This window comes from Marmota flaviventris, chromosome 12 (assembly GCF_047511675.1).
Source record: "Marmota flaviventris isolate mMarFla1 chromosome 12, mMarFla1.hap1, whole genome shotgun sequence".
NCBI lineage: Eukaryota > Metazoa > Chordata > Mammalia > Rodentia > Sciuridae > Marmota > Marmota flaviventris.
Genome location: NC_092509.1, coordinates 77,379,936 through 77,392,932, shown reverse-complemented (window position 1 = coordinate 77,392,932; position 12,997 = coordinate 77,379,936). Strand labels below are relative to the sequence as shown.

General features: G+C 55.3%; 1 protein-coding gene across 6 annotated transcripts in view; it reads left to right on the top strand.

Annotated features, from left to right (window-relative positions):
- Window positions 1-11,647, top strand: part of Sox13 (SRY-box transcription factor 13) — a 45,142-nt gene extending 33,495 nt beyond the window's left edge. For 3 of the 6 annotated variants that reach the window (XM_027945715.2, XM_071600154.1, XM_027945713.2), the window contains exons 2-14: window positions 817-1,015; window positions 2,124-2,235; window positions 2,313-2,399; window positions 3,229-3,401; window positions 3,600-3,668; window positions 4,012-4,126; window positions 6,218-6,303; window positions 6,479-6,641; window positions 7,011-7,120; window positions 7,272-7,368; window positions 7,718-7,861; window positions 9,000-9,216; window positions 9,877-11,647. In XM_027945715.2, the coding sequence (XP_027801516.2) occupies window positions 818-1,015; window positions 2,124-2,235; window positions 2,313-2,399; window positions 3,229-3,401; window positions 3,600-3,668; window positions 4,012-4,126; window positions 6,218-6,303; window positions 6,479-6,641; window positions 7,011-7,120; window positions 7,272-7,368; window positions 7,718-7,861; window positions 9,000-9,216; window positions 9,877-10,153 (1,848 nt within the window). In that variant the 5' untranslated portion in view covers window position 817 and the 3' untranslated portion in view covers window positions 10,154-11,647. Of the gene's footprint in view, window positions 1-816; window positions 1,016-2,123; window positions 2,236-2,312; window positions 2,400-3,228; window positions 3,402-3,599; window positions 3,669-4,011; window positions 4,127-6,217; window positions 6,304-6,478; window positions 6,642-7,010; window positions 7,121-7,271; window positions 7,369-7,717; window positions 7,862-8,999; window positions 9,249-9,876 lie in introns of all 6 variants that reach the window. The other 3 variants (XM_027945714.2, XM_071600155.1, XM_071600156.1) reach the window with 3 other exon arrangements.
- The last annotated feature ends 1,350 nt before the right edge of the window (window positions 11,648-12,997 follow it).

Genomic DNA, 12,997 nt, shown 5'->3' with positions numbered 1-12,997 from the left:
ACTAGCCACATATCAGCAAATAATCTTCTTAAAACCATTCATGTCATGGCCTGCATTTTATTTTCCCACTTTTGATAGATACATGGATTGAAGAAATATTTAATTTTTACTTTGTTTCTACAAAGGACTGGGGGTGTGGCTCAGTGCTAGCCTAGCATGTAGGAGGTCCCTAGTTGGGTTCCCTGCACTTTGTAAGAGAATCCTTTACTCAGGGTAGTTGATACGTGGTTTCCTTTTGGGGTGTAAGGTAGGGAGCAGGGCATCTAAGGCAAGCCCGCCTATGCAGGAGGAGTACTTACTTACTGCTCAATTCTAGCCAGCTTTCGTCATTCGGCTGAAAGTTCAAATCCAGATTTTTATGTGCTATTTCTTGATTTTTAAGTTTTGGTAACCAATTACAAATATGTACACACACACACACACACACACACACACATTTTCAGTTCTGTTGGCTGGGAAGCAGCCAGTTAACAATTTCTGTCCTCCTTAAATAAGCACATTGGCCCACCAGTTCCTACAGGTATGGAGTGCTGAGGTCTACAAGAGGGACAGAAGAGGCTTCACTAATTTTTCTCTGGGTTCCAAAAATAGACTTCCATTTTGTATGTCTCCCTGTTTGAGAGGTTCCAGGGGTGTTCCGAGGCTGGGTGAGCAAAGAGTGGAGTCACTACCTCTGGATAAGTTTGAGGTTAGTCCCCATCTTATCGAGACCCTGTCTCAATATTAAAAATAAAAAGGGATGAGGGCATAGCTCAGTGGTAGAGCACTTGCCTGGCACATGGGACTCACCTTGGCTCACTCTCCCTCCTCCCACAGGATGTCCATGAGGAGCCCCATCTCTGCCCAGCTGGCCCTGGATGGCGCTGGCACCATGGTGAACTGTACCATCAAGTCAGAGGAGAAGAAGGAGTCTTGCCACGAGGCCCCCCAGAGTTCGGCCATTACGGCTGAACCCCAGCCCACCGACCCATCCCGGGCCCCCCAGGATGCTGCTGACCCCCACACTTCAGCTCAGGTGCCCAGCACTTTCCCCAGGGGCTCCTGGGTCCGTGTTCCCGCCCCACCCCTGTAGCTTTACCTGCTATCCCCAGCCTGTCTGCGAGGCTGGGCAAGCATGGACACATCCCCTGTCTGGGCAGCACAGCAGGCAGAAGTGGGCATCCTAGGGCAAGCTGTTGCTCCGGTGGGCAGGGAGGGGCTGCTAAGTTCAGTGTGAGGCCGGAAACCAGAGCAGGGCGTAGACTCTCCTCCCTATCCTATGGTGACTGCTCACTCACGGGTGGCCCAGTCCTTGCTCCTGAGAACCAGCTGCAGAGGTAGTATATGCACACTGAACACTGGGCTCAGGAGTGTCCAGTATCTTTTTCATATGGTTTCAGATAATTGGCCTGATTACCCAAGTACAGAGCTCAAATCACGGTTAAAATGCCATATAATTCCTCATCCTTAAAATGAGGGAACGGGATTCTTACACTTCTTAAGACTTTGGTGACAGTGGTTAAGAGCCCCTGGGTTCAATCCCTGGCATCCCCCCCCCAAAAAAGACATCTGTGAGTCCACACAGGAGACATAAAAAGGGAATAAATAAAAGCTGAACGAATGAGTGAAAATGAGGAGGTATTTGATTTGGGGGTGGTGACCCGAGAAGACCTCCTGGGCCTTCGAGGATGGGGAGGACCTCAGTGGGAAGAGGAGGGGCGTGTCCTTCAGGAGGGCTGGGGCCCTGGCTGGAAGGAGCCAGGTGGGAGCAGCAGGTGTGCACAGGGGGCAGTCATTAAGAGGGGGCACGGGTCCTTGGCTGTGATGGCGACCCTCATTCTCATGCTTTGACACCCTCGATCCCCAGACAGTCCCCTGCCAGGGGAGGTGTTAGTATTTCCGCTTTCAGAAGAGGGAAGTTCAGGACTTTGTGGGATCACTTGTGAGTCACCAAGCCTGGACCGAAACCCAGGTCCTTCCTTTGTCCCTCTCAGGCGAAGTGTGAGCAGCGGTGCGAGGTCCCGTCCCGTGGAGCTGCAGGGCTCAGGTTCCCTCCTAGTAGACACGCTGGGATGCTCAGCCCTCCCCAGACTTTGTCCCCTCTTCTCTTGGGGGCAGCAGTGACAATTCAGGGTGTCTTACAGGACTGTAGTTCTCCAGAGCGTGACGGGTCCCCAGAGCCCAAGAGACCCGGAGCCTCTGAGGCTGCTTCTGGAAGCCAGGAGAAGCTGGACTTCAACCGCAATTTACAGGAGGGTAAGACGCCTGCCCCAGGGGGAGGGGGCTCGGGTCAGGGCGCTGGGAAGACGCTGCTCATCCCGGGTGTCTTCCAGTGGTGCCCGCCATCGAGAAACTGCTGTCCAGTGACTGGAAGGAGAGGTTTCTGGGAAGGAGCTCGGTGGAAACCAAAGATGTCAAAGGTGAGGGCCTGTGGGGGCGGCAGGGCGGGCGGGTTGAGCCCTTTTTGCTCTTGTGGGCTGGCCGTGGTGTGTCGGGCAGTTCTTGTGCTTCTGGGTCCCCTCATACCTGGCCCATGCCACATGGCTCCTGCCCGTTCTTCAGGGTCATCACCGTCCCTCCCCTGGGAGCCCCCAAGCAACGGGTCTGGCTGGAATGGGTATGAGTTCAGGCTCTTGTCAGAGATGCTGGTGACTTCAGGCCCTGTCACTCCATTTTCCCAGGTCTACCTCCACAAGGAGCAGAAAGGTCCCTTTCACTGCCAACCTCCCCGAGGAAATGAGTGTTATTAAAGGGCAGCTGTTGGGGTTTCTTTGAGTGACCATTTTTCCAGTGTGGTTGATCACACCTACAGAGGGAGCTTAAAACCAATGCAGATGCCCGGGCTACTGAAAGAGAACCCTAACAGGCGGGGGCGTGGGCATCTGAATTTTGCCGTGGTACCCCGAGTGATTCTGGTGCAAGCGGTCTGCAGCTTGGGACTTTGGAACAAACTGCCATACCCAACATTAGCTAAATGGGAGGGCCGGAAGCAAGCTAAATGGGAGGACCACGTACCAAATCCTAGACGGAGAGGTTTCCATGCATGAGCTCATTCAAATCTCACAGTTCTTGTGCCCATTTATAGATTTAAAAACTGCTCTAAGGTGCCTAGAAGTTAGTAACTCGACTGATCGCATCCTGGGATGTAGTAATTGCTCAGTAAATGTCAGATGGCTGAGTGGACGGGTGGATGGGTAGATGGATGAACTAACAAAAACTCTGCACGGTGGTTGTTTCACTGAGGAGCAGGGACCCAAGAGAGCCTGGCAGAGAAGGAGCTGCAGCTTCTGGTCATGATCCACCAGCTGTCCACCCTGCGGGACCAGCTCCTGACGGCCCACTCGGAGCAAAAGAACATGGCAGCCATGCTCTTTGAGAAGCAGCAGCAGCAGATGGAGCTGGCCCGGCAGCAGCAGGAGCAGGTGTGGCCGAGGCCCGGGGCAGCCGGGGAGGCGCTGGGGGCAGGCCTGCTGCGGGGGCTGTGCTCCTGCTCCGTCTCTGTGCTCTGCGGGAAGGCCGGGCTACTCTGCTCTGTCTTGGCCTCTAGTGCAGGGCAGGCTCGGGGTTGGGTGCCCAGGGCTGGTGTCCATGGCCCTCTTGCCTGCTCTTCCCCCCCACAGATCGCCAAGCAGCAGCAGCAGCTGATTCAACAGCAGCATAAGATCAACCTCCTCCAGCAGCAGATCCAGGTAAGGGCAAGGGGCTGGGGCTGGGGACAGGGGATGTAGGCCAGGCAAGAGTTGCACGGAGCAGGATCCGGCCTGGTCCTGAACCCTGACCAGGGCCCTTTTTTCCCCCTCAAGCCTCCTCCCTGGTTGCATTCCCTGTTTGAAGGAGGGGGGTGTCCTCCCCAGCCGAAACTCAAGAGCAGAGAGATAGGAACATGGCGTCAGATGGGTTCTTTTGAAGACTGTCCCTGTCCTATGCCTTATGCCTCTGTCATGCATGGGTCCATCCTCTGTGTCCCAGGCTGACCACAGCTGAGTAGCTCTTTGGGCCCCAGGGGCTCACACAAGGTTTCTTTGCCTTCAGCAGGTCAACATGCCTTACGTCATGATCCCAGCTTTCCCTCCAAGCCACCAGCCTCTACCTGTCACCCCTGACTCCCAGCTAGCTTTGCCCATTCAGCCCATCCCCTGCAAACCAGGTGAGTGTGGGAGGGAGGGTCTGCCACTGTGACCGGCTTGTCCTAAGGTCAGGGAAGGAGCCTTGGAACCTCTGTCTTCTATTAATTTATTCTGTGGACTTTCTGGGCCTCAGTTTGGGATCTGTGCAGTGGAAGAGTAATTCCTCCTTTCTGAACATTGATGGGAGAATGAAAAGGAAATTGTGTATTGAAAACGGTCGAGGGCTTTCCAGATGTAAGGTGAGGCAGCTCTCTGTGTCTGCCTCCCCACTCTGGTACATTTATTATGCCTGAATATTAATATCTTTTGGGGGGGGGGGTGAGGATTGAACTCAGGGGTGCTTAACCACTGAGCCACATCCCCAGCCCCATTTTGTATTTTATTTAGAGACAGGGTCTCACTGAGTTGCTTAGTGCCTCCCTGTTGCTGAGGTGGCTTTGAACTCGTGATCCTCCTGCCTCAGCCTCCCAAGCTGCTGGGATTACAGGGGTGCACCACTGTGCCAGCAATATCTTGAATCTTAACTGAGGTTCAGTTCAGCATCTGCCGGGTTCTAGTGGCCATGGCCACCATTTCTGCCTTCACACTCTGATCCCTGTCTTTACCCTGTCACTCCTGCACTGAAATTCAGTACAGTGACCATGCATCCAGCACTGTGCTGTTGGTGGTGATGACATATGAACTTTGAGCTCAAGGAATTCAGTCTGAGGAGAGACAGAGGATACCAATCTATCATCAGGGGCCTGGGGAGGTTGGCTGAGGAAGAGGTATTGGGGTAAGGGGTGGATGGGCAAGGGTGAAGTTGGGAGCTGCCGGGAGAGAGCCCAGGAGGAGGGCGGCCAGACAGAGGCCCAGGGTGCAGGGGTGGAGCTAAGGGAGTGCCTGATGGGGGTGGGGCATGCCTAGGGAGGGCAGTGAAGGGGGGCTTGGGGTCTGGGGTTTATTTTGCCGGAGCGGGGGTAGACTTGAGTGGTGAATGTGTTGGCACTGGCTGTGGGTGGTAAGGGCGTGGAAGGCACTGACCAGGTGAGCTATGGGGGCAGGGCAGACTTGCTGCCCATGGCTGCTTCAGGAGTGTGAACAGCTGCCCCGCCAGCCCCCGCTGCTGCCCCCTCCCTGTTCCACAAGCCTCGGGCGGTGCCCTGTGGTCTGCAGCACAGAGTTCAAATACCCAAGCTTGACACTCACAGGCTTTGGACCTGATCTCACCTTGTGTCTGGTTTCACTCCCCACGTGTCCCCACCACCCCATATCTACCTCCCTGAACCCTGCCCATCCTGAAGGTCCTAGCTCACATCAACTGCCCTGGGAAGCCTGCTCTAGTCACACTAGCTGGAACAAAGTCCCCTGATATGCCACCTGGGGGCCTTATCTCTCACCACCTGCCATGTGGTTAGTGATTTGTACACAGGGCTTATCTCTCCACCTCCTTGACACGGGCCTGGCAAGGCCTAATTGATGGAGAGTGAGGGAGGGTGGGTAGGTAGAAAAGAGCACTAAGGAGAGGGAGGAGGTGGGGCTGTAGAGTCTACAGGGCCTGGGTTCAAATCCTGGTGCTGCTGTTTAATAGCTCTGTGGGCAAGTCATGGAAGGTCTTAGAAGACCTCAGTTTCTTTTTCTTTCTTTCTTTCTTTTTTCTTTTTTTCTCTTGGTGCTGAGAATTGAACCCAAGGGTGCTTAACCACTGAGCCACATCCCCAGCCCTATTTTGTATTTTATTTAGAGACAGGGTCTCACTGAGTTACTTAGGACCTCACTGAGTTGCTTAGGACCTCGCTAAGTTGCTGAGGCTGGCTTTGAACTCATGATCCTCCTTCTTCAGCCTCCCGAGCTGCTGGGATGACAGGCATGAGCCATCACACCTGGCCAGTGGAAACTCTTTGGAGTGGGTTGGGAAGGGCAGGCCCAGGATGAATACCAGTTAGTGTGCGAGGGCAGTGGGGCAGGAGGGGAGAGGTGGTCCCCAGCAGTGCTTTGGAGCTGGGGGCAGTGGTTGGGACCAACTGGGCCAGCTCCGAGCCTTGCCTGCCTGTGGTGCGGGGGCCTCGTCAAGCAGGTGTCCGCTGTTCTGTGCTCATCCAGGACTTTTCTCCCTGCCGCCTTTTCCACAGTGGAGTACCCGCTGCAGCTGCTGCACAGCCCCCCTGCCCCGGTGGTGAAGAGGCCGGGGCCCATGGCCGCCCACCACCCCCTGCAGGTACCGCCCTCCGCCTGTTTTTGCTCTTGTTCACCCTGCACTTCTCTCTCTTCTTGGTCCTTCTCCTTGTCTGCCTGGGTATGCTCGTCTCACTTTCCCTCTGTGTCTCTGTCCCTTGGTGTCCCCAAGGGGTCTCCTTTGGTGTCTCTCACCTGACCATCTGGATCTCCCCCAGGAGCCCTCCCAGCCCTTGAACCTCACAGCGAAGCCCAAGGCTCCTGAGCTGCCCAGCGCCTCCAGCTCCCCCAGCCTGAAGATGGGCAACTGCGGGCCCCGTCCCCCCAGCCATGGGGCCCCCACAAGGGACCTGCAGTCCAGCCCCCCGAGTCTGCCTCTGGGTGAGCTCTGCCATCCACTCTCTCAGGGGAGAGCCAGAGGGCCGGATGTGACCTTGGCCATGTCTCTTTCCGCTCTGATTCCAATTTTTTAAAACAAGGAGTTTAGAAAACCCCTTTCCTCCTGTCCACCTCCCCATCCCGTCTGTCCGGGCACTCCAGCCCTGGACTCAGGCTGCTGAGCCACACAATCCGAGTGTCCTAGTCTTGTGTCCGATCTGTTGACACTGCCCGGTAGCCAGTGTAGGTGGCTGTGCCTGGAGCAGCCCCACGGAGGGCAGGGGAATCACTCACCGGGTAGCTCCCAGGAGCCCGGCCTCAAACTGGACGACTCCCCAGCTTCTCCTCCTTCTCCTCCTCTCCGTCCTATAGGCTTCCTTGGTGAAGGGGACGCTGTCACCAAAGCCATCCAGGATGCTCGACAGCTGTTGCACAGCCACAGTGGGGCCTTGGAAAGCTCTCCCAGCACCCCCTTTCTCAAGGTATGGGCCCCACTCGTCTGTCCCTGAGGGCTGGAGCGGACAGGGTCCCAGGTAAAAGATGCAGAATCCGAGGCCACCAAAAGGACGGGCAGGGAGAGGAGAGGCGGGACACCAAGGGGACTGAGGTACAAGTTGTTCCTGTCCACCTCAGGACCTCCTCAGCCTGGACTCCTCTCCAGCCAAGGAGCGACTGGAGGAGAGCTGTGTGCACCCGCTGGAAGAAGCCATGCTGAGCTGCGACGTGGACGGTGAGGGCTCCGGCACTGGGCAGGGGGGCAGGGGGGCCCACGGCTGTGTCCCGCCGGGCTTGTATCTGTCTCTGATCCCTTCTCTCCCTTGCTGTGCCTTCTTGGGTCCTTCCAGGCGAGTGTGCCTCTTGTGTCCCCTGGTATCTCTATCTTTGGGTCTGCTTCCCTGCGTCTTGTGACCACAGGAGCTCTGGTTTCCTCCTGACTCTGTCCTTGGGCTCAGGCCTGAGGTGCCTCTCTGCTCCTGCCTTGCTGGGAGCCTCCTCAGCGGCCCCTGGTGGTCACACAGGGCACGTCACTTTGCCAGCCCCAGACGGGTTGCCCTGCTGACTGTCCCCCTGTCCCCCAGGCTCGCGCCACTTCCCTGAGTCTCGGAATAGCAGTCACATCAAGAGACCCATGAATGCCTTCATGGTGTGGGCCAAGGATGAGAGGAGAAAGATCCTCCAAGCCTTCCCCGATATGCACAACTCCAGCATCAGCAAGATCCTTGGTAAGGGCCAGGGAGTGGGCCTCGTGGGGAGCGCGGGGCTCCAGGGAACATAGCGCAGCAGGGCCTGGTTGCTGGAGTCAGCTGGGTCTACTCGAGGCTTGCTCGGTGACATTCCACACCACGATGAACCCCAGTGGACTATTATTGGAGGTGTGGGAGTCTAGATATGGGGGCAGCTGGGTCCTGGGGTCTTGAACCATGTAGGGCTCTTCTGATAGTGCTTCCCGCTAAGAACTCAAGCAGCGTGTGTGTTTGTGTGTGAGTGAGAGAGTGTGTGTATGTATATGTATTGTATACAATATGTATATGTATTCTTTGGCCCCCCAGGTCTGTCCCTAACCTATTCTACTATTTACCCACATCCCTGAAACTGGCGGTGGCAGAAGACAGGAGAGATCAGTATTCTTGGGCTATGCATATAAAGATTTTTTGAATTACACATTCTGTTTGGAGGCCAAGGAGGGATGCAGGGCAGGGCAGATGGGGTTGGAAGAAGACAGTTGCTTTTAAGACTGAGTCCCCACTCATGTCAACGTAGGTATCTTGTCTGAGACAACAGGTTTTTTGGGTTTCTTTTTAAGAACACTAGGGAATGAACCCAAGGGTATTCAAAGACCGACTTACATCTACAGCTCTTTTTATTTTTATGAGACAAAGTCTTGCTGAGTTGTTCAGGCTGGCCTCAAACTTGCTATCCTCCTGCCTCAGCCTCCCTAGTAGTTGAAGTTACAGATGTGTGCCACCACACCCTGCCAAGGGTGTGTGTGTGTGTGTGTGTGTGTGTTGCTGAGGATTGAAGCCAGGCCCTTGCACATGCTAGGCAAGTGCTACCCCTGAGCTGCTCCCTTGACTTAATACCAGGTGTTGTCCTGAGCTGGGCACTCATCTGAATTGTTGATAGCCCGGGGTGGCTGCTCCCTTATTAATGCGTATGAGGCATTACCGACTTCCTCCTGGAAGTTGCTGGGTTATGTGGCGTGTGGGTGGGTGCTGTGTCTTAATCTGGCTGTTGGAAACCCCTCTACACATCATCTTCATTGATTCATTTGTTCATCGTCCAAAGAGCATCCACGTTGGGCTGGGTTCTTGCTAAGTGCAGGGCCCAGCTCTGACCGCCTCCCCCTGGGGTCTGGGCCAGGCTCCCGCTGGAAGTCCATGACCAACCAGGAGAAGCAGCCCTATTATGAGGAGCAGGCGCGGTTGAGCCGGCAGCACCTGGAGAAGTACCCCGACTACAAGTACAAGCCTCGGCCCAAGCGCACCTGCATCGTGGAGGGCAAGCGGCTGCGCGTGGGCGAGTACAAGGCCCTGATGAGGACCCGGCGCCAGGATGCCCGTCAGAGCTACGTGATCCCGTGAGCAGGCCCACCCCGGGCAGCCAGTGACGGTGTGTGCGTGACTGTGAGAGGCAGGATGTGGATGTGTGGCTGGCTTTTGTGAGTGGTGGGGGCGCTGCGTGTCTATCCAGTGTGTGCCTGGTGTCATCCGTGTGTGGTTGGGTCTATGTGAGTGACTTTAGGGGAGATGGAGAGTGACCATGTGCAATGTGGTAGGCACTTCATGGCTGACGCTACAGGTGTGTGGCTGTGTGTGACTGTGGAGGACCAGCCACACGCCCCTGGAGGGAGGTGCCTGTAGTTCTGTGGAGGCGTCAAAAGTTCATCCCACAGAAAGATTCCTGACTGGGCCAAGACCACCTGGATGGATTTAAATCCCCCTCGGGCATTTAGAATATAGTTTCCCAAAACTGGATCCACAGAGAGTTCCCCAAGAAATGTACCTGTTGAGCACCCCGTGGCTCTGAATCTGTGCAGGTCTTGGCTGACAGTGAATGTGGCCATTGGAAAGCAGACCAGGGGCCAGGGTACATGAGTCACATAGCCAAGAGGGGGTGGAGTGGGAGTGTGCAAGTCCTACCCCTGAGCTGCACCCTTGACTTAATACCAGGTGTTGGGGAGCTGGGTTTGGAGTGGAAAGGAGAGTGCACCTGTAACCACGCCTCTCCTCCATCTCAGCCCACAGGCCGGCCAGGTGCAGATGAGCTCCTCAGACGTCCTATACCCTCGGGCAGCGGGCATGCCCCTGGCACAGCCCCTGGTGGAGCATTGTGTCCCCCACAGCCTGGACCCCAACATGCCTGTCATCGTCAATACCTGCAGCCTCAGGGAGGAGGGTGAGAGCACAGATGACAGGCACTCGGTGGCTGATGGCGAGATGTACCGGTACAGCGAGGACGAGGACTCGGAGGGTGAAGAGAAGAGTGACGGGGAGTTGGTGGTGCTCACGGACTGATCCCAGCTGGCTGGGCCTGGCCCCTTCCTCACTGGGGAAGACCTTGGCCCCAACCCAATGGGCACAGCCCGCCGGCCTGAACTCTGTTGGTACTTGGACTTGGGTATGTCTGGAGATGGGCAAAGCCGTGCACTTGTAGATACATTCCTCTTCCCACCACACCTTCGGCACACCTGAGGAGCTGTCGGCCTCAGGGGTGGGGCTTGCATGGCGGTGATGAACCGAGCTGGCTGAGCTCCTTGGCTCTTGGGGCTGATGGCCAGGGACACTGGATGACCCTTTTCTCTTGCAGGTCTACCCACCTGGGGGTTTGGCAGCTATACACCTGTCTCCCTGGGTCACATGCTTTGTTCCCATTCTTGTCCTGGCTGGACCAGCCACCATGGGACCAACACCCCCTCCCACACTCCCCCCCACACTCCCCTAGATCACTCCTCTGTCACCAGGATCACTTTGTACTTTGTGCAAACAGGTCTGACTGTCCCTCGCGTCTTTATCTCTGCTAAGCCCATTGTGCCTCTGGCTGCTGTGTGTGAGCGCGTGAGCAGACCCGTGCATTTTCGCTGTTCAGTCATTGCACAAGATATTTATTGAGTGCCCGCGAGGTGCCAGGCACTGCTGCTGAGTTCCTGCAGATGTCTCTTCCATGCCACTCTTGCTTCTCTGGGGGCCTCCTCTGTGCTTCTCTTCGTCCCCAAATTGCTACCTCTTTGTCTGGGTGTCTCAGGTTCCGTGTGTCCTGTGTGCATTTCTCTGTCCTTGTCTTGCTACAAAGCCCTCTTTCTCTCCCTTTCTCCATCCCTGAGCCCCACCCCACCCCCAGGCCCCCCTGAATTCTCTGGGTCTCTGTAGGCCCCTGGACTGCCCTGGGCCAGCGGCCTCCCTGACTTCCTGCCTGCGTCTTCTCTCCCTCCGACTCTGCCAGTCGATTCCCACGGAGCCATTTTTAGCTCCCAGCAGCATGAGAATGTGCCTCCTCCTCCAAAGGCTTTGTCCTGATGCCCCAGCCCCGGGGCCCAGCCTGCGTTCCAGGAGTGGGGCCAGGAGGACTGATGGTCAGTGGCAGAGGCCCTGGAGGGGGGCCCCAGAGCAGATGGTCCCCATCCTCCCTCATGAGCACTGGGTGGGTGGTGGGTGGGTGGCATCCAGGCCTGCCACTCCCCGTCTGATCCTCTCCCTGATCCTCGGTTCTAGGGAACAGGTCTCAGCCCCTGTTCAGCTTCACAAGTTATTTCCCTGAGAAAATCAAATCCCATTGGCACCTAACTCCAAAGAGCTGGAACAGCCCTAGGATCAGGGTGGTGACTCTAATCCCACAGGGCCAGAGGTGGAGTCTGGTGCCTGCCTCCCCATCACCCCCACGTCTCTCCAGGCTGTTTCTTTTTTATGACTGTAAACATAGATAGTGCTTTATTTTGTTAATAAGATAACGATGAGTAACTTAACCAGCACATTTGTTTTCTGATGGCATAATAAAGACAGACCATTTCAGAATCTGGTCCTTGCATCCGGGTAGAGGGAGGCTGGCCTAAGTCCAGAATTCCTAAATGTGCAGCCAGCCCCTGATGCTGCTGCCCCCTGGTGGTCACTTAAGGGCACTCCAGGCCCAGGGCTGGGAGATACTGTAAATGAGGAAGCAGGGCCCCTGCTCCAGGAGGGTGCCTGCCCAGGTCCCCAGGAGGAAGGCACTTGGTAGGAACTCTGTAATCACAGTCATGAGACAGGGGTCTCCCCAGAACTAGCCACAGGAGGAGTGGTGGGGGAGTCACTTAGGCCTCATCGACCTCATCTGAAAACAGTAGGATTAAACTTCTTGGTTCTTACCCACTCTTGGAGAACGGGCTCTTTGAGAATCTAAAGCAAGCTGTGGATTCTTGTCTAGAAAGGGCTCACTCATAGACACCTGGAAGCCCATCAATGAGCCCTCTCCATACTGATGAAAGAAGCAGGGTCTCTAATAACATGCTTCAGGACTCTTATCTATGACTTTATGCTTTAAAGGAGAAATACAGAGGCCTGAAAGGGCCATGACTGAAACTCTTCAAAATGCTTATTGATGAGGATCTATTGAAAAGATAACTCTTGCAGTTAAAAGGTTAGGGCTGGCGGTGGAGCAGACCTGTAATCCCAGTGGCTTGGGAGGCCTGAAGCAGGAGGATCACGAGTTCAAAGCCAGCCTAAGCAACAGGGAGGCACTAAGCAATTCAGTGAGACCCTGTCTCTAAATAAAATGCAAAAGAGGGCTGGGGATGTGGCTCATTGGTTGAGTGCCCCTGAGTTCAATCCTCAGTACAAAAAAAAAAAAAAATTAGGGCTGGAACTTGGAGATGATGTTTGCCTAGTGTGTCTGAGGCCCCAAGTTTGAAAAATTCAATCCCATCAATAAGGAATGGAAGCAGCAAAGCTCAATGGCCATTCTTGTGAGAGAGAGACTTGGGCTGGATTAACAAGGGAAGAGGTGAGGCCACACAGTCCTGGACTCTCACTAGAAAATGCCACTGTCATCTGGAGGGGCCTGGAAGCAGGCACTTGGCATGGAGGAAGACTGGAGGGATCTTGGTGGACATGCCCTTTGAGAGTGGTCAAAAGGACAAGGCAGAAAGAACAAGATGGCCTCTTTAAAGCTGCTGGCTGTGCGAGAGTGTAATATTCTATGTAGCTCACAGGATTGGAGTTGGGCCCAGATTCAAGGATCACTATTTTAGTTTTACAAAATAACTTTCCAACAAAGATGTTCAAAAGTAGAATGGACTTCCAAACAGAGGAAGCATTGAAGCAGAGAGGCTTGAACACTGGAAGAGGGGTTTCCAAATTGGGGAGTGGGGTGGGGGAGGTGTGGTGGGT